Source organism: Neophocaena asiaeorientalis, unplaced genomic scaffold (assembly GCF_003031525.2).
Source record: "Neophocaena asiaeorientalis asiaeorientalis breed wild unplaced genomic scaffold, Neophocaena_asiaeorientalis_V1.1 scaffold64, whole genome shotgun sequence".
NCBI classification, from domain to species: domain Eukaryota; kingdom Metazoa; phylum Chordata; class Mammalia; order Artiodactyla; family Phocoenidae; genus Neophocaena; species Neophocaena asiaeorientalis.
Window position 1 is genome coordinate 2,329,363 of NW_020185334.1, and position 26,738 is coordinate 2,356,100.

The 26,738-nt window shown below is 39.0% G+C and overlaps 1 protein-coding gene across 2 annotated transcripts in view; it reads left to right on the forward strand.

The window, feature by feature from the left end:
• Nucleotides 1-5,067: 5,067 nt before the first annotated feature.
• TASP1 (taspase 1) overlaps nt 5,068-26,738 on the forward strand; it is a 235,488-nt gene continuing 213,817 nt past the window's right edge. The window contains exons 1-4 of one of the 2 annotated variants that reach the window (XM_024735456.1): nt 5,068-5,097; nt 13,971-14,189; nt 17,365-17,432; nt 19,148-19,216. In XM_024735456.1, the coding sequence (XP_024591224.1) occupies nt 14,045-14,189; nt 17,365-17,432; nt 19,148-19,216 (282 nt within the window). In that variant the 5' untranslated portion in view covers nt 5,068-5,097; nt 13,971-14,044. Of the gene's footprint in view, nt 5,098-13,970; nt 14,190-17,364; nt 17,433-19,147; nt 19,217-25,274; nt 25,492-26,738 lie in introns of those variants that run through there. The other variant, XM_024735457.1, reaches the window with a different exon arrangement.

Sequence of the window (26,738 nt, forward strand, 5' to 3'; positions counted from 1 at the left end):
CCCTCCTACCCCTAGAAGTCAGTGGTAGAAAATTAACAAAGGAAAAGCTACACAAGAGCTGGTAAGCTGTGGCAGTGCTGTTGGAGCCTGTGATAAGTACTGGTAGAAGTATAAACATAGACGTGTAAAACAAAAACAACTTTATTATGCTCACAGGTTCTGTGGATCAGGGTTTGGAAAGGACATGTGGAGAAGGCTTGTCTCTGCTGATGATGTCTGCAGCCTACACTGGGAAACACACAAACCACCTTCCATAAGAACAGAAGGCTGGAAGTTAATCCAGGATTAGGGACTGGAATCTTCCAAAGGCCCATTCACTTACTGGTCCAGCAGTCAGTGCTGGCTGCCAGCTGGGACCTTATCTGGGGCTGCTGGTCACAACATCTATACATGGTCTCCTCGTGTGGCTGCTTGGGCTTCCTCAGAGCATGGTGGCTGGGATTCAAGAGTAAAGTATTCCAAGAGGGAACCACAAACTGCATTGCTTCTGTGACCTTTCCTTAGAAGTCACCTAGAGTCACTTATCCTACAAGTCAAAAGCCAGCCCAGCTTCAAAAGGAGGGAACATAGACACACCTTTAGATGGGAGGGGTATCAATATGCAAATATGATCGTTGTCACTACTCTGTTCAAAATGATATAGTAGCTGTCCACAGACTACAGGCTAAAATCCAAACTCCACAGAATGGCATAAGATCTCCATAATTTATTCCTCACATAACAGCCAGTACTTTCTTCCACCTTATGATCCCTTAGTTATGAGCTATTTAGAGTTCCCAGAATTCAGTCTTTTGTAGGTCTTTGTGGTTTTGCATATGCTGTTCTCTCTGCTTGAAATGCTTGTCTCTTCTTTCCTGACTTTTCCTTGCCTATTCCTGTGCTTTCTCAAATACTTTTATATGTTACATCTGTTACAGTCAAGTACTAATTTCTTACTCATTGCACTTATTATTATACAATGCCAATATGCTAAATATTTTACATGCATTACATTAATTATTCTCGAACAATCCCATGAAGTAGGTTGTTACTTCCATTTTCCAGATAAGAAAAACAAAGTTAGGAAAGGTTATGTAACTTGTTCAATATTAGGCATCTAGTAAGTGGCACATCCAGGAGATAGACCCAGGTTTATTTGATTTCAAAGTCCTTCCAAATAACTACTATCCTATACAGACTAAATTTATAATAATTGTATCAGCAGTTATCTGGCTTTTCGTCTCAGGACAACTTTTTGCTCCTAAAAATAATTGAGAATGCTCCAGATATTTTGTTCATGTGGATTATATTTATTAATATTTACCGTATTAAAGATTAAAACCAAAATATAAAACAATATTTTTGTTTAAAAATAAATCCATTGCATGTTAATATAAATACTGTATTTTGATAAATAACTGTATTTTCTGAAAACAAACAAAAAAGGTAGAGAGAAAAGTGTTATCTTTTGCATTTGTGCAAATCTCTTAAAAGAAGCCAGCTATATTCTCCTTTCTGCCTCTGAATTCAATTTGATGTGATATGTTGTGCTGGTTGAAGTATGTAAAAAAAAATCCAGCCTCCCACAGATTGTAGCTGGAGAAGGACAGAATATTTTAATGGCCTTATCAGATAATTGTGCATACTTTTTTTTGGATAGTACACCAAAACTGAACGGGTGGTGGTTTTTTAAAAGTTAGTTGCAATACGAAATTTGAAATCCTATCTATGAAATTTTTGCACATTTTACGCTTGTAAGAGAATGAGAATAGGAAGATAAATAAATACCTTAGTATTATTATAAAATAACAGTTTGATACTAATGATCCCCTGACATGGTCTGGGGACCGAACATACACACACACACACACACACACACACACACACACACACACACACACCCATATATAAGATTTAAACTGTACATTACCTGAGGACAAGTTGGCCTCTTTTATCCTTATATATGTACACCTGTGGAGGTATAGCTGCTTCTTTTTTTAAAAATTGTATTTATTTTTTATACAGCAGGTTCTTATTAGTTATCTATTTTGTCCCAAACTCCCAATTCATCACACCACCCACCCACCCCCACCGCTTTCCCCCCTTGGTGTCCATACGGTTGTCCTCTACATCTGTGTCTCTATTTCTGCCCTGCAAACCGGTTCATTGGTACAGTTGTTTCTTGATGGTGTCACCTTTGGGGCTGGGTGTACTTGACTCTGGAATTGACTGTTTGCTGACCTCTCTGGTCCTCCAATCCTTCTTCTTCTTCTTTTTTTTTGCGGTACGTGGGCCTCTCACCGTTGTGGCCTCTCCCGTCGCAGAGTACAGGCTCCGGACGCTCAGGCTCAGCGGCCATGGCATTTCAAGCCTTCACACCCTCAGCACCTCTCATGTATAATGCATAAGATCTAATTAATTATCTGTTCAATACATGAATGCCTATATTATATAGAATTTACCTTCCAATTGCACAGTACTAATTTATTTTCCAAATTTTAATAACAATAACAAAAAAAAAATAACAGTTATTCCAAGAGCAAACTGGACATTTTTGGTTTATTTAATACCATTGTGTCATTTATTTGAGAAAGAAGTTTGAGTCTTTGCATATTTTATAGTAACAAGCCTGAACTTAATGTTTGTTTGTTTTTTTTTTTTAAGTAAAATTTATTGATTACTTATTATGGGCCTGATACTTTCCTAAGTACTTCGCATACCTTATTTATTCCATAGAACAGCTCTATGAGAGATTCTGTTATTTTCCTCATTTTACAAGTGAGGAAACTGAGTCACAGAAAGATTGAGTAAATTGTTCAAGGTGACTCAATTGGTAGGTGGTAGGGCTGAGATATGAACACAGATTCTCTTGCTTCTAGAAACCTTGCTCTTAACCACTGCACTACCTCTGTCTATCCTGACTTAAACACATTTTTTTTCTTTTTTAAACCACTTATTTTAATATAGGGTCCTACATTCCCTTTTAAATCTAAAATTCTGTTTTTATAGATAACTTTCACAGTAGACCTTTTTATGCCCTTTTATTTTTGTTCATAGAGAAAAATATTAGCAGAAAAATATGTTGGAGAATACAAAAGTTAATAAAATGAATTTGGAATTACTAGCAGTTGAAAAGTCTTTCCTGTACAATTAACACAAATGTTTATCTAGGAATCCCAGGGGAATCAGTTCTGGGGTCTCCCATACTAGCCCCAAATTGCCTTCCTGACTCTTATTCTTTTTTTTTTTTTTTAAATATTTATTTATTTGGCTGTGCCGGGTCTTAGTTGTGGTATGCAGGATCTTTGTTGCCACATGTGGGATCTTTGTTGCGGCATGTGGGATCTTTAGTTGCGGCCCACAGGATCTATAGTTGTGGCATGCAAATATTTAGTTGCGGCATGTGGAATCCAGTTCCCTGACCAGGGATCAAACCCAGGACCTCTGCGTTGAGAGCATGGAGTCTTAGCCACTGGGCCACCAGGGAAGTCCTCTGACTCTCATTCTTGATTGCTGGAGGTACACATCTTGATTGTTCCTCCTTCTGAGGCACTCCTTCCATCACCCTCCCCAACCCACCTCTGCAACTAGGCTAAAGAGAAAGTCCCTCTGTTTCAGTGGTTCTCAAATTTTATTTGTGTCTGATCCACTCAGACAGCTTGTTAAATCAAATTGTTGGGTCCCAAACCCAAAGTTTCTGATTTAGCAAGTCTGGGGTAAAGCTTAAGAATTCACATTTCTGCTACGAGTCCAGGTGATAGGACCACACTTTGAGAGCTATCCAGAACTACTTCTTTTAATCTCTGCTTCCCAAGACAGGTTTAATGGTGGTTATGAAATGGAGCAGGACCCTATGGTCCTTGCCCCCATGTCCTCAGCCTGCCTTTTGTCTGTGGAAAAACTTTAGCTGAAGAGTAAGTTTAATCGGAGAAATAAGAAAATGCAGAAACAAAGGAAAACAGTCAAAGGAGACCGAATAATAACAATTTAGTCATTAAGCATAGTCAGGGACCTTTAGTTCCTTCTCAAAGGCTATAAATAATATTCTGAGCCATAACCTGTGAGCTGTCTTGTTCATATTCTGAGCCATATCCTGTGAGCTGTCTTGTACATACTGAAACCCCTGCCAGGTGGAAGAAGTTGACTACATGATGACCAGATTGTAGCCATGACATAAGCTGCCACAATTCCAAGAATTGGCCTCAAGGAGATGGGAAAAAATCGACCCTGGAACTGAAGACTGACTGTACTTAAAGCAATCCAGATGAACACTGGTCAGATCCCCTCATGATTAAGATGACTGTCAGAGCTGACTGTGCTGTTTCTGCATGTAGCCCCCTCCCTTCACCTATAAAATCTCTTGCTCACTGATTGTCAGTCTGGGGAAGTTGGCCTTTGGACAGGCATTGCCCCCCGGCCCGCTTGCCAACATCCAACATCCAAAATAACGCAAACTTTCCTTTCCACCAACCTTGCCTCTTCTTTATTTGCTTTTGAGCGGCAAGCAGCCGGATCCCACTTTCGGTTACAGTTACATGGTAACTATTCATGTTAATAGTTACAAGGAAACATTAAGGAGATTACATAATGTTACTAGGTCTTGGTCTTAGATGCTAGAGGCTAAAAGAAAGGCCACCGGCATTTTCCTTCTCCCCAGGGCAAGGCTAGCCCTTTCCTCCCACATGTAATCCAGGCAGAACTCTAGTTTTCCCTACTGTGTGTGGGGGGGCTGCAAGGATTGAATGAAATTAAGCTCTTAAATGACATCTCAATAAATGACTAGTTTAACTTCATTCCACAACACATCGCTAGCCTGCCGACCACCCAGATAAGACGATCACAACCTTCCGGCTCATTAAGAGGCGGGGTGAGGAGAGAGAGGCAACGGCGCCTGCGCAGCTTACGACGAGGCTCCAGGTGGTGTCCTCCCTGCACCTCCCCGACCAGGTGAACCACTCCGGGGCAGAGGGAGGAGACCAAGCAGAGTGTGGGCGCCTGCTTCCGGCCACGTGGTTATGCTCACGGCCAATGGAAAACCTTGACGTCACCCTCGCTTCCTCACCCTGGCAACGGGTGGGTGACTACTTCCGGTGCTGTGAGGGCTCGGGGCTGACGCGGGTGAGTGTCTCTCTTTCTCACGCTGTCCGCTCCCTTGCCGCCGACGTGCGCTGCCTCTATCCGGGCGCCGCGCTCTCGCTGGGACGTCCTCTCCGGGGCCGGGTGCGGGCGGCGCGCAGGATGCCCCTTGCTGGGGGCGGTGCTGGAGGAAGGGACTCGGGACGTCCCTCGTCCCCGAGTCTCGGTCGCGCGTGGGGCCCGCGCCGGGCCCCTCCCAGCGGCTGCAGCTTGGCGGCTTCATTCCCTCTCCGGGGAAGGGACTGTCTGTGTGTGGGGAGGGAGTCCTTGCAGTCCTTCACCCACTTTGCAGTCTCGGGCTGCGGTTTCTCCGAGTTCGAGGCTCGTAGAGACCCGAGGGTGTGCGCCCTGGTCCTGGGTGGCAGGTGGGGGAAAGAAGCCCTGTAGTGTAATAGAGGCCTGGTTAGAGTCCCGCGGAACGTTAGCATTTACTGCTCAGGTGGAGAAGGAAGAGGAAAGGACCAAGAAGATGGAAAAGGAGCAACTGGAGAGGGTGGAAAACAGGAACTGGAGGTGCCCTGAAAATAGAGGGCATCGTGTTTCCGGAAGGAGGGAGTTCAACTTGATTCGCCTCTGTAGGGGAGGGGAATGAAAGGTATTTTGGGGACCATGTGACTGAGATCACTATACTAAGCTAAGGAATTTTCATACACTTGGGAGTTTAATAATTTGCTTTTTTGTTTAAATAAAGCTTTCCCCCCACTTATACAAAGCAGTACATGCTTACTAAAGAATATCTGGAAAATGTAGAAATATTTAAAAAGAGATCATCTGTGGTTCCACCAGCCCCAGCCCAACATTTTGATCTCTTTCTTTCTACTTTTTTTTTTCTTTTGGCTGCGCTGTGTGCCTTGTGGGATCTTAGTTCCCCGACTAGGGATTGAACCTGGGCCCTTGGCAGTGAGAGCACTGGGAGTCCTAACCACTGGACTGCCAGGGAATTCCCTACATTTAAAAAATAGCATGTTCTTTTTTTTTTTTTTTTTTTTTTTTTTTTTTTTTTTTGAAAAAAAAAGGGCACGAACTTGCGTCCGCTGCATCGGCAGGTGGACTCTCAACCACTGCGCCACCAGGGAAGCCCCAAGATAGCATATTCTTAACCTACTTAGGATCATAGTGTATGTGTATAAAATGTGATTTTAACCAAAAAGCATGTTTTATACATTGTATCTATTACATGGATTTTTTTGGGATATAATTCATAAAATTCCACCCTTCTAAATTTAAATTTCAGTGGTTTTTAGTATATTCACAGCGTTGTGCACCCATCATCACTATCTAATTCCATAACTTTTTCATCACCTCCAAAAGAAACTCTGTACCGTTATAGTTACTCACCATTGATCTCCCCTCCCCTTGTTCCCCCACCCCTGGCAACCACTAATCTACTTTGTGTCTATGGATTTTCCTATTCTGGATACTTCATGTAAGTGGAATCGTATAATATGTGGCTTTTTGTTGTCTGCCTTCTTTTACTTAGCATAATGTTTTCAAGGTACATCCATGTGGTATTATGTATCAGTACGTCACTCCTTTTTATGGCTGAATAATATTCCATTATATAACTATGCCACGTTTTGTTTATCATCAGTTGATAGACATTTGGATTGTTTCCACTTTTTGACTATTATGAATAATTTTGCTATAAACATCCATGTACAAGTTTTTGTGTGGACGTATGTTTTCAGTTTTCTTAGATGTATACCTAGGAGTGGAATTGCTGGGTCATGTGGTAACTGTTTAACTTTTTGAGGTACTGCCAGGTGTTTTCCAAGGTGGCCTGCACAAGCAGGATATGAGGGTTCTGATTTCTCCATACCCTTGCTAACACTTATTGTCTGTCTTTTTGATTATAGCCATTCCATTGGTTGTGGAATGGTATCTTGTGGTTTTGATTTGCATTTCCCTGATGTCTGATAATGTTGAGTTTCTTTTCTCTGTGCCTATCGGCCCTTTGTGTATCTTTGGAGAAATGTCCGTTCAATTCCTTTGCCCATTTTTAAGTTGAATTAAAAAATTTTAAAAGAAATTTTAAAGTTGTATGAGTTCTTTATATAGTCTGGACCCAAGTCCCTTATCAGATTGCGTGTCTTTTCACTTTCTTGAAGGGTGTCCTTTGAAGTACAAAAGTTTAAAATTTTGGTGAAGTCCAATTTATCTGGTGTTTTTTTTTTTTTTGGTTGTTTGTGCTTTTGGTGTCATATGTAAAACCACTGCCAAATCCAAGATTATGATTTACTCCTGTTTTCTTTTCCCTAAGAGTTTTTTATAGTTTTAGCTCTTACATTTAGGGCTTGATTTATGTAGAGTTAATTTTTGCATATGGTGTGCAGTAGGAGTCCAACTTTATTCTTTTGCATGTGGTTCTCCAGTTTTCCCAGCACCATTTGTTGAAAAGTCCTTTTTCCATTGAATGGCCTTGGCACCCTTTTCAAAAACCAGTTGATCGTAAACACATAGATTATCATTTTCTTAACTATTTCTCCATGTTGGGTATTTAAGTCGCTCCCAGATTTTTGTTTTTCTAAATTATCCTATGTTAAACACAGCATAAAATGCATAAAACCTTTTCTGTATTTAAAATTATTTTGGTAGAAAATGTTCTCAGAAGTGGAATTACTGGGTCAAAGATGAAATAAGTATGTTTTGGAGCTCATTTAATGGGGCATTAAACCTTCAATCTCATGATGTTAAGAGCAACAAAATGCTTCTTTATTCATCAGTTGCTATAGCTTAAGGGCTGGATTTCTCTAAAAGCCTTTCTCTTAAGATGAATGGATTCCATGACTTCCTTCCTCCTTCAATTGCTTCTAAAAGACTAAGTAAATCTACAGTGAAAAACTTCAACACCAGAGGCAAACGGGACATGTGGTAGTGTTCTAAATGGCTTAATGGAAAAAAAAAATAGTGTCATCACATGCAGTAGGAAAATGAAACAATCTTTGAGAGAAATAGAGTCAAGATTTAGACCTTAAATCAGTGCCATAAAAGTCCCTGAAGCAAAAAAAGTGTTTTATTCTGAGTTTCTCTTCTGCCCTTGATAATCAAGTTAATTTCCATTCATCTTGGTCCCAGAGACAGAGAACTTAAATCTTCTCTTTTTAGTAAATAGTACCCACTTAAAAAAAAAATTCAAATATGAGATGTTATTAGGAGAAAATCAATTTTCCCTTTCATCCTTGCCCCTCCCTCTTCTCCAGTCTCCCAGTACTCTTTAGAGGAATCCATGGTACTATTATTTGTGTCTATATAGACTAGTTCATATATAAAGTATCTCTGGGGAGCGGGTATATACAAAATTATATATTTTAAGGCTCTTGGTACTTTCTGACACATTCCTTTTCAAAACGGGTACATCAGTTTATGATGGCAATACAGTGCTAATTAGATTTCTTTCTTCTTTTTTCTTGTATTTCTTTGAATATTCTTTCTTTAATATTGGATATCCAGTTTATAGTTCCTTTTTTATGTATTGCCTGCTCATGTCTTTTGGCATGCTGTTTGTCTTGATTAGCATTGTCCTTTATGAGATTTATTTTGGCAGCCTTTTGTAGATGGTTGTTTTATGACAGCCTGGATTTGGGGAGAAAAGTTAATATGCTTTTTGTAATGCTTATGCTAAGAGGTATGTGAGCTGAACAAGGGTCAAGGCAGTAGGGAGAAGGAAGTTAAATGCTTGAGAAGAAATCTATAGGATTTGGAAACTGGGTGCAGTCCAAGATGACTACAAGGTGAGTTAGAAAAGGATGGTATATATTTGATGTCAATCTTTGGTCATGATTTATTTTTTTACTCCTTAGTCTTAACTGTAGAGATCAAATACTAATTTTATTTATTTTTTAATTAGGATTATCTGGGGTTTGTGTGGCCCTAGAAGTTCAAGATCCAGAAAAACAAAACCAAAAAAGACCTCTTGGGCCAGTATTTTTTAAAAAATTAATTAATTTATGGCTGTGTTGGGTCTTCGTTGCTGCACGCGGGCTTTCTCTAGTTGTGGTGAGCGGGGGCTACTCTTCGTTGCGGGCTTCTCATTGTCGTGGCTCCTCTTGTTGCGGAGCACGGGCTCTAGGCGCACAGGCTTCAGTAGTTGTGGCACGTGGGCTTAGTTGCTCCGTAGCATGTGGGATCTTCCCAGGCCAGGGCTCAAACCTGTGTCCCTTGCATTGGCAGGCAGATTCTTAACCTCTGCACCACCAGGGAAGCCCTGGCCGGTATTGTTGATTGGCCATGTTTTTGTCTATTCCTTCTGTAGGTGGGATGAGTGTTGAGAACCTTCAGAATATGGCATTTCTCCTCTTAGTGAAGGTTTGAAGTGGGATCCCATAGGCTTGCCCTATTTTGGGACTTGGACTTGGCTAATTACCTGTGTTCTCATAAATAAATGTATAAAAAAGCTTTTTTTTTGGTAAGTAATGAATTCAGATTGTTCAAAATCAAAAGGTACACAATGGTGAACAGTGAAATTTCCATCCCTCCTTTGTCCACCAGTCACCCAAATCTTCTGGTAACCACTATTATGCTATTTTTTGATATATTCTTCCAGATTGTGCTTTGCATATATATATTTAACTGTATTTTTTTCTCCCGTCCCTCAAAATATGGTACTGCATATACTTCTGTACCATGTGTTTTTTACTTGCTAAAATGTCTTCAAGACTGGTCATTTCATATTTGTATATCAAGAACGTTCTCATTTTTTCCAAGAGCTGCATTTATTTTTAAGCACGTCCATCAAGACATATTGTTGGTCCATATCTTTCCCATTACAGACAGTCTTTCAGTGTGTATTTATAATTTTGGTTTATTTTGCCCAGTTGTCCATGTTGAGTTGCTGCTACTAGCAATGTATGAGAACGCCTGGTTCCCTGTAACCTCAAAACATGGTGTTATCTTACTTTTTTTTTGTTTGTTTGCTAGTCCAATGATATGTGAGTGTAGTTTTATTTTGCATTTTTCTTCTGAGTGAGGTTTAGCATCTTTTTTTTAATATAAACTTATTTATTTATTTTTGGCTGCGTTGGGTGTTCGTTGCTGCGCGTGGGCTTTCTCTAGTTGCGGCAAGTGGGGGCTACGCTTCGTTGTGGAGCGCGGGCTTCTCATTGCAGTGGCTTCTCTTGTTGCAGAGCACGGGCTCTAGGCACGCGGGCTGCAGTAGTTGTAGCACACAGGCTCAGTAGTTGTGGCTCGCGGGCTCTAGAGTACAGGCTCAGTAGCTGTGGCACACGGGCTTAGTTGCTCCGCGGCATGTGGGATCTTCCTGGACCAGGGCTCGAACCCATGTCCTCTGCATTGGCAGGTGGATTCTCAACCACTGTGCCACCAGGGAAGCATGGTTTAGCATCTTTTGATCTGTTAGACTGTTATATAATTTTTCTGTAAACTGGGATTTGCCCACTTCCCCCCCACCCCCGTTTTGTCTTTTTCTTTTTTGAGACATTTGTTGGAATTTTGTTAGGAAGGTCAGACTTTTAATGGGTTATGAGTTAAACAAAAACTGATGTTGGAGTAGAAATTGCTTCATTTCTAATTGAATTAAAAATATTCTAGTAACCATTGGGAACTGGAGGCCAGAGTTGTACATTGGATAGCCTGTCTACTTGAGTTCCTTTCCCAGTCCAGCAGAACTTTGGGGCCAGCATTTTTGGAGGAGTTTATTGAGATGACATGGTTTGCTAAATAAAAAAATTTCAGATAGTCTCTGAGGGATGGTAGATTGCTTAAGAACTTGCATATTGATTCATCTTCCACATTTTATTTTTTTCAGACAAGCTTGAGAAGTAGTGTTTTTAAATCTCTCACATATATTAAGAGTGCCTATTACATCAAACCTTATTCATTATAAAATGTAGATGTTCTAACTTGTTATTCATGAAAAAAAAATGCATCCGATGACAGTGAGTCAGAGTAAGTTTTATAGCTCATACTGCTTGGATATGGTTTCATTTGAACTGAAGCTTTGAATTTTCCAAAGCCTGAGTTTTCACACAACTATGTTTGTGGGACAAGTGGGCCCAAGCTCATTTCATGGCTAGGCCAGACCTCATGGCAGGTATAGACTGGCAGATGAACTGCTAATCATTTAAATTGACTTCGTCAACCGACACAGGAATAAATAGTACCTATCTCAGAGAAATAACCAAAGTCGAATAAAGGTAATTGATGCAGATCCTTGTGAAGTTGTTGGAAGAAAATCCATCCTCAGGGAGAGAGCTACCACCTAAAACAAAAACAAAAACAGGCATTTTAATCCACTGTTATGTAATTAACCTCAGCACTCTTTTGTAATCAAAATTTATGAATATATGTAAACATTCTAATACAACAGCATATATATATGATTTAAAATTATTTGTCCTTTAAATGAAATGACATATAATAAAAATTAAATGAACTCTTTTTAACCAGGAATTAAAGGAAGTTAAAATACCATATTGCAGTGCTTCACAGACCATTTCTGGTGTGAAGGACCAAGTTAAAAATTTTTTTCAATCCTTTGTTGACCATTTCTTTTGTAAAATGAAAAAAAACAAAACCCCCACAAAACCTCAAAACAAAACAGAGATATGGAACTGTGAATGAAAGATAAAAGTAAAAGCTTATATTTTTATTAGATGTAGCAGATAAAATTGTTTCAAAAATATAGTTATAAACAAAACATGAGGAAATAGAAAAGAATTACAAAAACTCTACACATTGTTTATTGAAAATGTGCACGTAGATGTAGAGAACGGACATGTGGACACAGGTAGAGAAGGGGAGGGTGGGATGAACTGAGAGACTGGGTGTGACATAAATACACTACCATGTGTAAAATAGATAGCTAGTGGGAACCTGCTGTATAGCACAGGGAGCTCAGCTCGGTGCTCTGTGACAACCTAGATGCGTGGGATGGGGGCTGGGGTGGGAGGGAGGTCCAAGAGGGAGGGGATATAGGTATACATATAGCTGATTCACTTAACTGTACAGCAGAAACTAACACAACATTGTGAAGCAATTTTACTCCAATAAAAAAAAATAAGGCAATTAGTATATGAATAAAATAATAATCTCTTGCAGACTGGTAAGCACTGGTCTGCAGACCACACTTTGAGTAACACTGTTCTTTTGGACTAGTTGGTTAAGTCACTCTTTACATTACTATTTATGTTTTCTATTAGAAAAGACTTGTGCTCCTCCTTCCCCATTTCTCAATTTAGAATAAAGTATACATTTTTACCTAACAGTGTGAATCTCGGTGTTTAAGTAGTTTCAACCACATGACTGGTATTTTCTTCAAATCTCTGTCGAGTTTTTTTTTTTTGTGGTTCGCTGGCCTCTCACCGCTGTGGCCTCTCCCGCTGCAGAGCACAGGCTCCGGACGCGCAGGCTCAGCGGCCATGGCTCACAGGCCCAGCTGCTCTGCGGCACGTGGGACCCTCCCGGACCGGGGCACGAACCCGTGTCCCCTGCATCGGCAGGCGGACTCTCAACCACTGCGCCACCAGGGAAGCCCTCTGTCGAGTTTTAAATGATCCACTTTTCCCCAGTCTGAAGTGTGTTCTGCCATCGTTATTGTTATTAAGCCAAGATTGCTAGAAGCTTGTGAATTTGTGAGAAAAATTGGAAACTTTGTGGTTTAAGTTGCTTGTAATTTGTTTTATTAAGTTTTGTATTTTATCATTTATCTTTTGAGAACCTCAGAAATAACGCTTTCATAAAAATTAACAAGTATATGTGCAAGTGTTATTTTAATTTCTTGGTTTAGTCATATAATTTTGTTAGGATTTGTCTTTTTTTTAATGAATGCATTTAATTAATTTGTTTGTTTTTGGCTGTGTTGGATCTTTGTTGCTGTGCGTGGGCTTTCTCTAGTTGCCATGAGCGGGGGCTACTCTTGGTTGATGTATGCAGGCTTCTCATTGTGTTGGCTTCTCTCATTGCGGTGGCTTCTCTCATTGCGGAACATGGGCTCTAGGCTCACAGGCTTCAGTAGTTGTGGCACACTGGCTTCAGCAGTTGTGGCTCGTGGGCTCTAGAGCGCAGGCTCAGTAGTTGTGGTGCACGGGCTTACTTGCTCCGCGGCATATGGGGTCTTCCCAGACCAGGGATTGAACCCGTGTCCCCTTCAATGGCAGGCAGATTTTTAACCAGTGTGCCACCAGAGAAGTCCCAGCATTTGTCTTTTGATTGAGCTGTGAAGTATTACACTGTTTTTCTTAAGTGGTTCTTCACAGGCAGATGTAAATCTGTATGTTGCTTCATTTCTTTAAGCAAGCAGCAATCTATAGCTCTTAAATGTTTTCACCACACACCAAAAATTGTAATTATGTGAGGTAATGGATGTGTTAACTAACCTTGTTGTGGCAATCATTTTGCAGTATATACATGTATCAGATCATCATGTTGTACCCCTTAAACTTATACACTGGTGTATGTCAATTATATCTCAATAAACCTGGAGAAAAAAATAAGCAGCAATCTAGGCTTTATATCAAGGCTCAGTGATGTTGCCAGCACTGCCTGTGGTTCTAGAATGTCCCAGAGGTTATTAGCATTTGGTTTGGAGGGAGTAGAAAGTGATATTTAAGTTATGTTGTGGTTTTCTTCAATGTAGATAAAATGAAAGATAAAATATCTTTGGACTCAATATGAAGTCTTTTTACAACAGTTCTTTTGTTTATGTGACTTCAAGCAAGTGCTGTCAGTGGACAGAGAGATTTAAATTCTAACCTTTGTATATTCTTTGTATTACCCAGTTAAATAACTTTAAAATTAGGTTTTTAATTTTTTTTTGAAAGTTATCTGTGCACAAATTTGTATGTTACGTGTGTGTTAGTGGAAAGAAATACAAACCCTCTTTGCCTGTTTTCCTTTAGAGTAATTCCTCTCCTGCAGTTACTTTTGGATGGAAGTATGCTCTTTTCCCAGTAGAAGATGGTGATCTTGGAGAATGACCATGGAGAAGGGGATGAGTTCTGGAGAAGGACTACCTTCCAGATCATCTCAGGTTTCGGCTGTTAAAATAACAGCTAAAGAGTTGGAAACAAAGCAGCCCCATAAAGAGAAGCGAGGGGGCTTTGTGTTGGTGCATGCAGGTAAGCTCTAAGTGGGTGAGTTGGAAGATGAAAATGTTTTTTTCCCTTGCCTTGAAGTACACCAGGAATTGAATTTCATATCTGGAGGAGGCAAACTGCCAGAGGAGCTGGAACCAAAGAGACTGAAGATCTTATAATGACGGCTCTTCCTTTGTCTCCTTCACTCACCTACTCTATCATTTACTTTTACCCCATATTTAGGTGTTGTTAAAACCAGACACAGTAATTGTTTAAACTCTGGTTTGTGTTTTTAAAAATAATGCTGCTGAAAAAATTTTATTGACCCCATTTTTGACTTTGTCCATCTTAGAGTATAATTTACACAGTCTTAGAGCTAGTTTGCCTTTTTAATATTATAAAAGAGGAACCTTAAAACCAGAGAGATTAAGTGGCTTCAGCCACATGGCTAGTTCGTACAAGAGCCAGGCTGAGACACCCTGAAGTGAGCCCTTAAGTCCCAGTCTAGTGCTCTTGGCACCTCATCAGCCTGTAATCTTTACTTCAGAGTACCTTGAAGACAGACACAGTGAGTTCAACCCCTGAGTCCCCATCATCGAAGCCTCTAGGGTTTCTAAGCAGTGCAGCCCTACGTAGGTCTTTTTTTTTCCCCCCCTTTTTCTTTAGCCATTTTTATTTGTCTGCATTTAGCGTCTAAAGTTCATGACCAGTGCAGCCCTACGTAGGTCTTTTTTTCCCCCCCCTTTTTTCTTTAGCCATTTTTATTTGTCTGCATTTAGCGTCTAAAGTTCATGACCTCTGTGAAGGAAGAAGGAATGGCTGGGTCTCCTTTTAACTTTCCTCAGACAGTCATGCAGGATGGCAGCAAGATTAGCTTTGATACGGGGTGAGGGGTGGAATTGTTTCTTCTTGTCAAACTGGTGTTCTTCCTGGTCATTAACTTTTGGCTGTATCTAAACTGCACAGACAACTCCGGAAGCCTTATAGAACCGAATCCAGAAGAATCTAGAAACAAAACAAAAACCAGGTTCAGTTTCCTTTTCTTTCAAATGATTTTTCAAAGAAGTGAGGTAAATTTATAGAAACAACTCAGATTCCTAGTCCAGTGTTCTTTCTACTACACCATGGTGGTGGTGCATCTTTCATAGTACCCAGTGAGTTATTTCATTCAGAATGAGTATTTGAAAAATGTCCAAGAAAGGCCTGAGATGTGTAAAAGCAACAACGTGGAGCTTTTGATTAGTTGGAAAGTTTTGCCTTCTATGACAGTCATTGTGGCCTCCCCACTGTCTCAGACACACCCTGATGGCTGTGGCTCTTAGACAAAGTTGGTGCCGGGGGCCAGCTGTAATAGGAGGAAATCTGGGTTATGACAGGAAATTGTATGGATGAAGGGTGACCTTCCCCTTCTAAATTATTAGAAGTTCAGATAGAGTGATTGATTATGCAGCATTATGTATCTTGTACATTTAAGGAACAAAATTTCAATTCCAGTGTAGAGATTTTAAAAGTGTTTTTTTTTTTTTAGCACTAAAGGAGACTTGCCCATGTTTTAGTCATTTGAGTAGGAGATTCTTGCTTTGCCCCAGATCTGTATACTACCTATATTTTACCTAATATTAAAAAAAGATAAACACTTTTTAACCTTAACATTTTAAAGATGAAACTTATCTTTAATTAAGTGGAATGTTGGTATCACATGCATGAAGAGAAAATAATTTCAACACAGTGCAAAAAAACCCCAGTGTGATTAAATTTTAGTTAGGTTCTGTTGCTTGTCAGATGCTTAGATCCTAAGCTTACCTTTCCTTTGTTAAGTAGAAGAATTAGCAAGTGTTAATCAGGTATTAAAGATCTCCTGGAGTCATGCTGAGATGGTTTCCCTATTCTAAGTAGAGGATTGATATGTTAATGCTATTAGTGCTGTTATCCACACACTAAAATTATCTATTTGGCTATAGTATCCCATGGTTTGGGAAACACTGCTCAAAGTTTGGGGCCTGCTAAGACAACAGACCTGGGATCATTTATTAGAGAACCATGAAGAGAGTCCTGTTAAATATTGGCGCAGGTTCTGTGAAGTTTCAGAGTTTGCTTGAGAAATGGGACTAGCATTTGCGTGTGTTATGGATTTGTGTTGTTTGGGCATCTTTTCTGTTCTCTTGGGTCCCTTAACCATAGCTTCTTGGGTTCGTTTTTTCTCTGCCCTGGTGAAAGGTGGGTTAAGTTCGTTTCATAGTCTGCAGTCTCACAGGAGAAGCCCTGAGGCTTAGAGATGTAGTTCTTTTTTTTTTTTTAACATCTTTACTGGAGTATAATTGCTTTGCAATGGTGTGTTAGTTTCTGCTTTATAACAAAGTGAATCAGCTATACAGAGATGTAGTTCTTTAACCTTCCCTACTTTGGACCCCTTCGGGGCCCAGCAGGGGGCTGGGATGGGGGCTGAGGGGGAGGTTCAGAAAAAGTTAAAGAACTTTGATTAAGGGCTCTTGTCTTGGTTTCTTTCTTGTTTAGGTTATTCTCAAATCCCTAACTAAGCAAGTATTACTCCTTTTAGGGAAACAAATTTCAGAGCCATTCTCTTGAGGCAGTTGCTGGGTGTTCGATTAAGAGACAGGGACCACCAGGATTTCTAATAGGCAGTTGTGAATATACTATCACTGAGATTTCAGAGACACCCTGAGCTACATTCCAGGGGTGAGCGGATGGAAAAATTTGGGTAGGAATGGTGATATTGGTGGTGGTTGTTGACAGGTGGGATATAACACCCCTCAACTTCAAGTATTATTCAGAAACTACCTAGTTTTCTGAAGTCACTCTTAAGAATTCTGGCAGGGACTTTCCAAAGGTCAACAGAGAGGAAGTTAGAGGGACTCTGTCCTTGACACTGCCTGGGTTATCAACTCCAGCTAAAAAACTCCTAACTTTGGAGTTTTCGAAAGGAGAGGTGACCTTGGCGAAGCTGCTCTGGGGACATAAGCTATTTCTGGTGCCTCTAGTAGGAAAATAGCTTTTGAAAGAGGAGATAAGGCATGGTATTAAAAAGGCTTATGGTGCAGAAAGAAGCTGTTAGATTTTTAAGACTCCATGCACTTAGGACAATAGTTTTATTGTCACTAGGAGAGCATCAGTTTATATGAGCTATTTATATAATATAAGCAAGGTCTCTGATATTTTAATGACAGTTGACAATTGACTGTTTTTTTTTTCACTACAGGTGCAGGTTATCATTCTGAATCCAAAGCCAAGGAATATAAACACGTATGCAAACGAGCTTGTCAGAAGGTATGAAGAGAATGTATTCTGTCTTATTGAAACAGTTTAGTTTTGACCAAAAGCAGCTTCACCTTGAAATTCAAAATTTTAAGGTTTGATTTATAAGGCAGTCTTTGGTTTGGGCCACAAAGTAATTTTGCTCGTATTTGTGGGGTCTTTTTTTGTTTTGTTTTGTGTTTTTTATTCTCCAAATCATGTTTAGATCTTTTCCTTCCTTTCCCAGATCAAAGTCTGTATTTTTGGAATTGTGGGCACATAATCATATATCTTTTAATCTTTGAAACGGCACTGAGCTCTATAGAAGGGGTAGGGAAAACAGCTCAAAGGCAGCCAATGTGTATTTCTATGAAGGGAAGAAAAAAATAATAAAAAATTAAAATGGGTGTTCTTCTTAGGGAGATTATTCTGTACTTTTTCCTTCTGTTTTTCCATCACGTAATTTTTATCATAGCAAATTCATTGTCATTCCTGAGTTTAACTTTGCCCTTGTACTCAGTTGTGCTTTTTTTTTTTTATCTTTGTTTTTTGAGGTTTTGGTAAATTGTTGAATACTTAATGTGGAGGCAGGAATGGACTCAGAAGCAATATTGTTTGTTTTTATTTTGATCCTGACTGTATACTCTTGTAGGCAAACCTTCCATTACTTTTTATGCAAATAGAATGTTAATTGGACATTGCATATCAAGTAAATAGGGGTCTCCCAGCTCTTTTCATTTATATTTACATACCATTTAAAGAAGATTATACTTTATTAGCGATCCAAGATTTTTCTTATGATGAATGAAATCTCATAAATGAATAAGAATATTTGGTTACAGGGATTTCATTTTTTAAAAAAAATTTATAATAAAGGTAAATATTCTTTAAGCTATTTTATATTACTTTATCTCATTTTTCAAAGTGTGAAATCTTTTTGTTATCTGAGAAGAAATGGTTTTATAGGAACATAGTTCTGTATATACTACATTTAGAGTGTGTAACCAGCCTCCGTAATTCATACAACAAATGAACTTCTTGAAAGTTTCATGAGGAATACAGTGCTTAGTTTTTGATCTTTGTTGACTAAATCGGAGCTTCAATTATTCATTTAAAAGTCAGTCTTCCTTCTCTTTCTTTCCTGTCTTAGTTTATACCTAAGAAGCAAGGTGATTTTAGTGACCTTTGCTCTCTATAGATTATATTACAAAAGAATATTATATGTTTATCTCGATGTAGAATACCTTATAGAATCAAAAATGCTTTTGTCAAATGTATGCTCCATCTAAGGGTTCTGAAATGCCTCTGTGACTGAGAGTAACTACTTTTTATAGTTAGGGGTAGAGAGAGTAGTAATGGTGGGATGAGAAATGGTTAGCTTAGTCTGTATAAAATATGAATTCAGATTTCAAAATGGAAGTCATATAATTTCTATGGTTCTGTGAACTGCCCTGTGATGAATGAAGCCCTTTCACTTACTAAATTCCTTGCATTTTGTATTTAGTAGCTAAATTTATTCATTGTCTTAATTTGAATAATAATAAGTGAGCTATATTATAAATTATCCTGAATAATTGCTTATCTTAAATCTAAGTCGTTTATGTCTTGAGGTATGGAACGGAACTCTAGTGATCAATTTTTATTAACTCTGAATGTCTCCTACACTTCTTCAAGCCTTTGGAAAGTTTCTGGGTATGTTTAAGAAGTTGTGGTTTTAAAATGAATAATCTTGCCCCTTGGTTTCATAGGCAATTGAAAAGCTACAGGCTGGTGCCCTTGCAACAGATGCAGTGACTGCAGCCCTCGTGGAACTTGAGGTATTTCTTTTCTCTATTTGTTTCATTTAAAATATTTGTGAGTTTATGTTCATTATTCTTAAATGACATGAAACTGTTGTTTAGTCAACCATCAATTATATGACCAGCGTTTCTCAACAATATTAACAAGGTATGAAGAAGCCTGTGATTTTGTTAGGTTGTTCTCATTGGAGACTTCTCCGAGTAATATAAAAAAGTTGGTTAAATTCATTTTTCCCTGGTTTTGTGAGATTCATGAATACAAGTTACTGGTGATTGGATGCTTGAATTTCCTGAATATTTTCAGAAGAAAAATTCCTGAAGTTAACACCTCCTGAAAGTAATATACGTTCTGTTGTTTAGAAAACAAAAAATTCCAACTGTCTAGAAGTGTCCAAAGTGGAGGGGGAAATTTCCTCACAAACTTAGCAGTTGGATATATATCCTGAAGCTGTGCTCTGTGAGGTGTGTCTTGTCCAGTGTGATAAGTTGGTCTCCAGTTAATTGTGGACATTGAGGAATTCATTGAGGAGGTTCTCAAGTTCACTGTAATCCTTGCTTCTCCAGAGTGAGGGTCTCTTAATTGTCTTAATCTGGAACCCTGAGGATGAGTTTGTCCAGGGGATACTGAGGGCTTCAGAAGACCAACTTGTGTTGCTCAAACTTAGAGAAGGTTGATTAGTGTAAGTCGGTTTAGAGCAGTGGTCCCCAACCTTTTTGGCACCAGGGACCAGTTCCGTGGAAGACAATTTTTCCACAGACTCAGGGAGGGGAGGGGATGGTTTTGGGATGATTCAAGCGCATTACATTTATTATGTACTTTATTTCTATTATTATTGCATTGTAATGTATAATGAAATAATTATACAACTCATCATAATACAGAATCAGTGGGAGCCCTGAGCTTGTTTTCCTGCAACTGGATGGTCCCATATGGGGGTGATGGGAGACAGTGACACCCGAAGTGTGGCTTATGTCCAGTCTACTCCGTAAGATGCAGCTTAATTGCCACTCACTGATAGGGTTTTGGTATGAGTCTGCAAGCCATTGATTTATTATGGTCTCTGTGCGGTCAAACCTCTCTGCTAATGATAATCTGTATTTGAAGCCGCTCCCCAGCGCTAGCGTCACTGCCTCAGCTCCACCTCAGATCATCAGGCATTAGATTCTCATAAGGAGCGAGCAACCTAGATCCCTCGCATGCGCAGTTCACAGTAGGGTTTGCGCTCCTATGAGAATCTAATGCCACTGCTGATCTGACAGGAGGCGGAGCTCAGGTGGTAATGTGAGCATGGGGAGTGGCTGTAAATACAGGTGAAGCTTCACTCGCTCACCCACTGCTCACCTCCTGCTGTGCGGCCCAGTTCCTAACAGGCCATGGACTAGTAGCAGTCCATGACCCTGGGGTTGGGGACCCCTGGTTTAGAGAACAGTGAACAAATAGTTATTTGCTTGAGAAGATAACTAGGGGAATCAAATAAGACATGAAGATAAAACAGGGATGAGTTTGAGGGAGGAGGTGTTAGAGTAGACTGTCCCAAATTGACTGGATTAGGCTCTCATATCAGGGCACCTACCCTGACAGGCCAGGCCTTGCTTTTACCTGCGAAGATTGCCCAGGAGTTTACCAAAAGTCCTAGACATGTTTTCTGTATATTCCCCTGGTTAATTGCAGAGTTACGTTTTTAATCGTGCTCTGTAGATTGTACTCTATCTTGTTAACACTTTGAGCTTGGTCCTAGGGTATGTAGTCAAGAAAGGTGAATATATGGTGGGCACCAGTTCCACTGTAGTTTGGTCCCTGAGGTGTGTGACTTGGGGATATGTGGTCTCCTTCCTGTTGAGACTGATACATCTTACACGAGCTCTACCAATCAGTAGCCATGAGTCCCTGGGCACCTCACAGACTCTCCCTGACTCAGTTTACCCATTTATAATACGGGGATGATAATTTCTACTTTACAGAGTCATGAAGATTGAGTTAACATACGATAATCACTTAGAACAGTATGAGGCACATAGTAAACAACTTGTAACTGTTAGTAGCTATTATTGTTGTGAGGTGTTTTGGAAATTATATCTATGAGGTGAATATTTATGTTAACTCTTTACATTGTCAAAGGAAAGTTAATTATATGTTGTGGGTAAAAGAGCAAAAGTGACACAAGGAAGAAGATTGATGTGCTTACCACCAAATCTTACCTTTACTCAAAACACACACAAGGAAAGCTTCATCTAACTTAATTCAGTTATTAATTGCAAATTACTCTTCTTCGTGTAGAAGACGATGTCCTGAGGTTACAGGTGCATGGAGCCCGTGTGGGTCTGGGGAAAGAAGATTAATGAATAGCTGGGTATATATTGTACCATAATGGCAACTATGAATACAACACTGAGTAAAATTAAGTTTTCCTTTTTCTTTTCATCTTAGAATAACTTTAATTTTCTCAGGTCCTACTTATATCATGCCCAGTATTTCATTACATTTTTCCCATGATGTATCAATCCTACTTTTAAAGAGTTTACTTATGTATACTTAATAATGATTTAAAATACATTTTGGAATGAGTTACATGTGAGTAAATGAGCTTTATAGTTTTGAATGATGACCTGTGTTTTTTAAGAGTTTGGATATGAAGGTTTTTAAAAAAACAAATGTGTTCTATTATTTTGATTGGACTATGTTATATGGCCTGAGTGAGTTTAGTGTACTTTCCTCCCTTTAATTATTAAGTTTGGGGAAGAATTTCAATGAACTATCTTGAAAAATTCATTTTTATCTGGGATCTTTGATTGAAATATATGTCAGTAGTTTAAAGGTTAAGCCTACATTAACTGGAGGAATTTGCCTGAATCTTAAGAATTACGTTGGAAGTCATGCATATACTGCCCCCTGCAGTTTCAGTCACCTTGCATAATTGTGATTCATCACCTTTGAATAGGGTGAAGTCTTCAAATAAAGAGTTTAATCAAAGAGGTATTGTAATAGTATTGAGTCAATGGAAAGATATATAAAAATTGGATTCTTGTATTTTCTGTACCTAGAGAAATATAAGTAACAATATTAAGTCCTTTCAGCCAACTGAAAATTCCCAGAGAGTCTGATTTGTACTGTGTTATGTTTAATTTGAGAGTAACCACTTATCTTTAGTTTTGATCAGTCTATTTAGTAGAGCTAAGTTTTGTCCTAATTATCAGATAGATATGGTCGATCGTTATACCTTTGTCTTTTGACTTTGGGATATACTTTTGACTTAAAAAAAAACATGCTTTTTAAACTTGTTTGTTACATTATTACTTAGGCAGATAACTAAAATTGGTTTGAGTTTCCTGAGGACTTTACTAACTGTAGATTGAAATGACTGAAATGGTTTAATGGTCCTTATTGGCTAGAAGGGGTATCTGGCCTTATATTTTGGAAAATATGAAAATTTGCATTTACGCAAATAGTGAGGACTACACTGACCTCAACTTGTTGCCACGGAGGAGGAAGAGACAAGGTGAAAGAAAAGAAAATTTATAATAGAAAAAAATGTGTTTCGGTGGCCTCTGTAACTTAACCGGGGCTACTTAGACAAATCATTTTTGAGCTTTTCTTGGAATCCCATTCTCTTGTGTAGTTTCATTTTTCTCATCCACCAGGACAAACAAGTGGTGTTATCATAAGACTACAACTTCTGGGCACCAGAGGGAGTGTTCCCTTCATACAAATAAGGGGTGGGGGGCATGCGCATAAGTTCCTGCCTAGTAAACTGACTAGCTTCTTCCTTTGGGGTTTTGGGAGGGAAGGTGGCCATTTGTATGAGAGGTGTTCTGCAGTGTGGAGTTGAAAATGAGATGATGCCAAAGTGCATATTGTTTATCTTCAAAATGTGGTGAAGGAAATGGAAAGGTCAGTTTTATAGATCATATTTTAATAATTTATTGTTAAAGTGATTTGGTCCCATTGTTTCATTTAACTATTAACAGTTTTTTTGAGATTCTTTTTATACCTGATGGGAAAGGGACTTGATCAACCCTGATTTCCCTCACAGCAGAGAAGATAAATTTGTGAAACAATTTGATCTTCATACCTAGGGCTGTGCATTTGGGAGACAGTTGTTTTCATGCCTGCTTTTGAAATAGTTTTGGTTCGGGTAGTTACAGTAGATTTAAAATTCTAGACCACAGTTTTTCACATTTCACATGTATAGCTTCTGATATGAATTTCTTATGTGAGAAAATTAGATATAGATCTGGGTGAGTCATGATGCCACTGCTAAAGTAGAGAGCTTTTCATAGATTCTGACAGAAAATGAACTCATAAAATGCTTACTGAAGCGCCCTTTGCACGTCGGTACATTTTTCTTAAGAAGTACGAAGATGTGCTTTAAAAAGTTCTAATAAGGAATAATAGGTGAAATATGACTGACAAACTTTTGAGAGGTTACTTGTCGTTTTGTGAGGAAACTGATGAATCTGGCTGGCTGGCTAGTGTACGCTTTGAGAGATTTTGGTTAATTCATTTTGAAGACTGATTATTTTGGTAGGTAGAATACTATGCATTAGCAATAGTGATAGGTATAGCTTTTAAATTTCATATGGTGAAAGGTAAATTGCACAGGCTCCCTTGTTAAAAATGTTTTGTTGAACTTACGTTATTCTAAGTGGACCCTGCTGTTCTTTTGTTGACTTGCTTCATTCTTTAAGTCTTCCTATGGTCAGGGGAGATGGTAATTCATGGTCGTACGTAACTTGTTTATTGTCCAAATGCTTTAGCATTTAAAGGGCAGTTTATATTGGGCACAAGTTTTTATGTCTGCTAAAAATGGTCCATTGTCTTTGGATCTCTATATAATCCAATATGATGCTTGCTTATAAACTCTAGAAATTCCTTTAAAAAGTAACTTCTTATCCAGATGGCTGATAGTTTGGGGTGTGAGAGAAAAAATGTAGGGATTTGCATTACTGTATATTTATATTATTATGCATTTATCTGACCTCTACATCCTGAGATGTAGAGCCAGCTCTGCATGCATTTCTATAAAGCAGGGTTCTCCAGAATGTCATCACCATTGAGTAGTCTGTTGTTGGTGGACCACAGCCCAGGCCTCTGTGCAGCTGCAGGATTAGGCCACACACCCTTCCCTTGGCCTTATGCTTCTGGCTGGAATTGTTTGTGTGCCTCAGGGGGAGAGAAGGCCTGCCAGTCCCTGGGATGCTTAGGGGTCATGAAGATGATGTGGCTTGCTCCTGGCATATGGGCATATCTAGGATGGGAGGGAATATTGGGAAGGTCTGATATAACCCTGACCCTCGCCAAGCCTGTAGCAAATTCAGTTGTGGGGTTTCTTTGTGATTAGATGCTTAACCACACCTCGTCCCTACCCCACTTCAGTGTTTGGTTTTTGTTGCAAAAAAGTAGGGGCATCTGTTTTACACTCGTTTATGTTTATTTGAGAGGTTAAAAATTATTTAAATAAATGAGCATCTTTGTTCTTCTGCACATTTTTTTGTTTTGCAGAAATCATCTTTTCATATGTAAAGGGTAGCTGAGTATTTAAGTGGTTCCTTGCTTCCTCCTCCCCTCTGCTCCCGGACAGGGCTGAACACATTGGAAAGACAGCTCGATGCATTTAGCTCACATACACACAAGTGCCCCTTAACCATGTGACTGAGGAGTCTAATTTTAGACCTACTACCCCTGAAAGTCTAATTTTTCTCTTCCATTGACAATATCTTTTATTCTCTGTAATGGGGATGGGGTTCCTGTTTTTAAGTATGCAAAGCAAGGAGTTTTACCTTTTCTACTTTGTAGTACTTAAAATGTTTTCATTGCATGGCATTTGGATTTTGACTTCAGATGCTCTTTTTACTTTTTTTTTTTTCAACTTGGTATCATTGATTATTTCAGTCAAAGACCATATTTTGCTCTGTTTAGCAGTATTTCCAGGGGTGCTTCAGTATTTCTGTGTATTCCAGGTGTTTATAGAGTCTTTATGTTTCTCTGCATTTTTTTCTTTTATTTATTTTTTTTATTTTTTGAGGTGTACACACACAGTTACACTTCACGGAAATGCATCCAGCCAAGTGTCCATGTTCTTCTTGTGAAGAGGCAGAGAAAAATCACCTCTCCCAAGAATTTCTACCTTCTGACCAAGGGAAATGTGTCCTGAAGAGCTGTACGCAGATGGGAGGCAACTTGTTTGCTTGTTCTGCTGCTATAGAGCATTGAGTTAATTAGAAGACAGGCTGTGGGTGGCCAAGTGCAGACAAAGAAGCACCAGACAGAGCCCGGTTAGCCTGGGGCAGTAAAAGTAAGTTACACTCTTTTTAAAACACTTTTTTGAGTACTGATGCTGATTCTTGCCTTTAGTACTAAGGGGCAACTTGTAACTTACTGTTTGTGTTTACACAGTAGATGCATCTGTTCTTTTCCTCAGACCCTAGAAACTAAACACGCTCTCTAGCACAAAGTACCTGCTTAATTAAGGAAAAGCAGTGATTTTTTTTTCTTTTAACTTTTTTTGAGAATAAAAAGAACTGAATCAGTTATTACATTTCAGATTAATTTTTACACTGCATCAAAACTGTGTATTAGTTTTTGGCCAAGTCAAAACACTTAAGTACAGAGCTTGTTATGTTACAGAGCTTTGTACTGACGGGAACATGAAAACAGTTTCACCTTTTTCTAGCCATTTCTTGATGAGTTCTGTGGAACTTATCAGATGAATTCATCTTGGCTGAATCTGGTAGAAAGTATGGTCTGAGACCAGACTTAGCAGTTCCTAAGGAGCTTGTAGCTTTATGTATGAGCCCTTGTTTTGCTCTGGGAGTTATTATTCTCCAAGAATATACTACATTTTAGAATTCAGCTTTGAGCTACTTAAAGCTACATTTGGTAGTGTGGTGGAATTGGTGGTAATTCTGTGTTTTGGTTATGTGGCAGCAATTTAGACTTTTGGATTGAGTGTAAAATGTCTTCTTCTAAATTAATAGAGATATTAGATTTATTGGCCCTTGGATTTATAGTGCTGTGATTATTGAATCATTTCATATGTGTCGGGTGTGTGTATGTGTGTGTGTGTGTGTGTGTGTGTGTGTTTGGATCTATATTCTTTGGGGCATCAATTTTATAATCTAACATCTACTGGTTTTTTGCTTTTTAGCTTTTGGTAATGAAGGGCTAGGCTAAGAAGATTTTTCTGTGCTCAGCAAATCACAGGCTGATATCATGAAGGCCAATCTGAAAGACTGCCTTTGATTTTAAGTTTTTGTCTATCTCTCAAATGTAGGACTGTATTCAGAATCTGGAAGGGAATGAGGAGGAACTTAAGTTGTATAACTTTTAGGAATCTCATCAAGATCATATCCTAAATCCTGCTACAAAGCAGAACAAAGCATTACTTCCGGTTTTTCCCCCACTCATTCTCTCTGTCTACCTGCTGTCTAATTTTTATGTGTACAGCAGGCTTTACCTAAGTGTTAGAATAATGAAGGATTGCATCTCCCTATAGCAGAGCAAACAGTTTAAAATGGAATCCTAGGCATCCCAGTTGAGAAT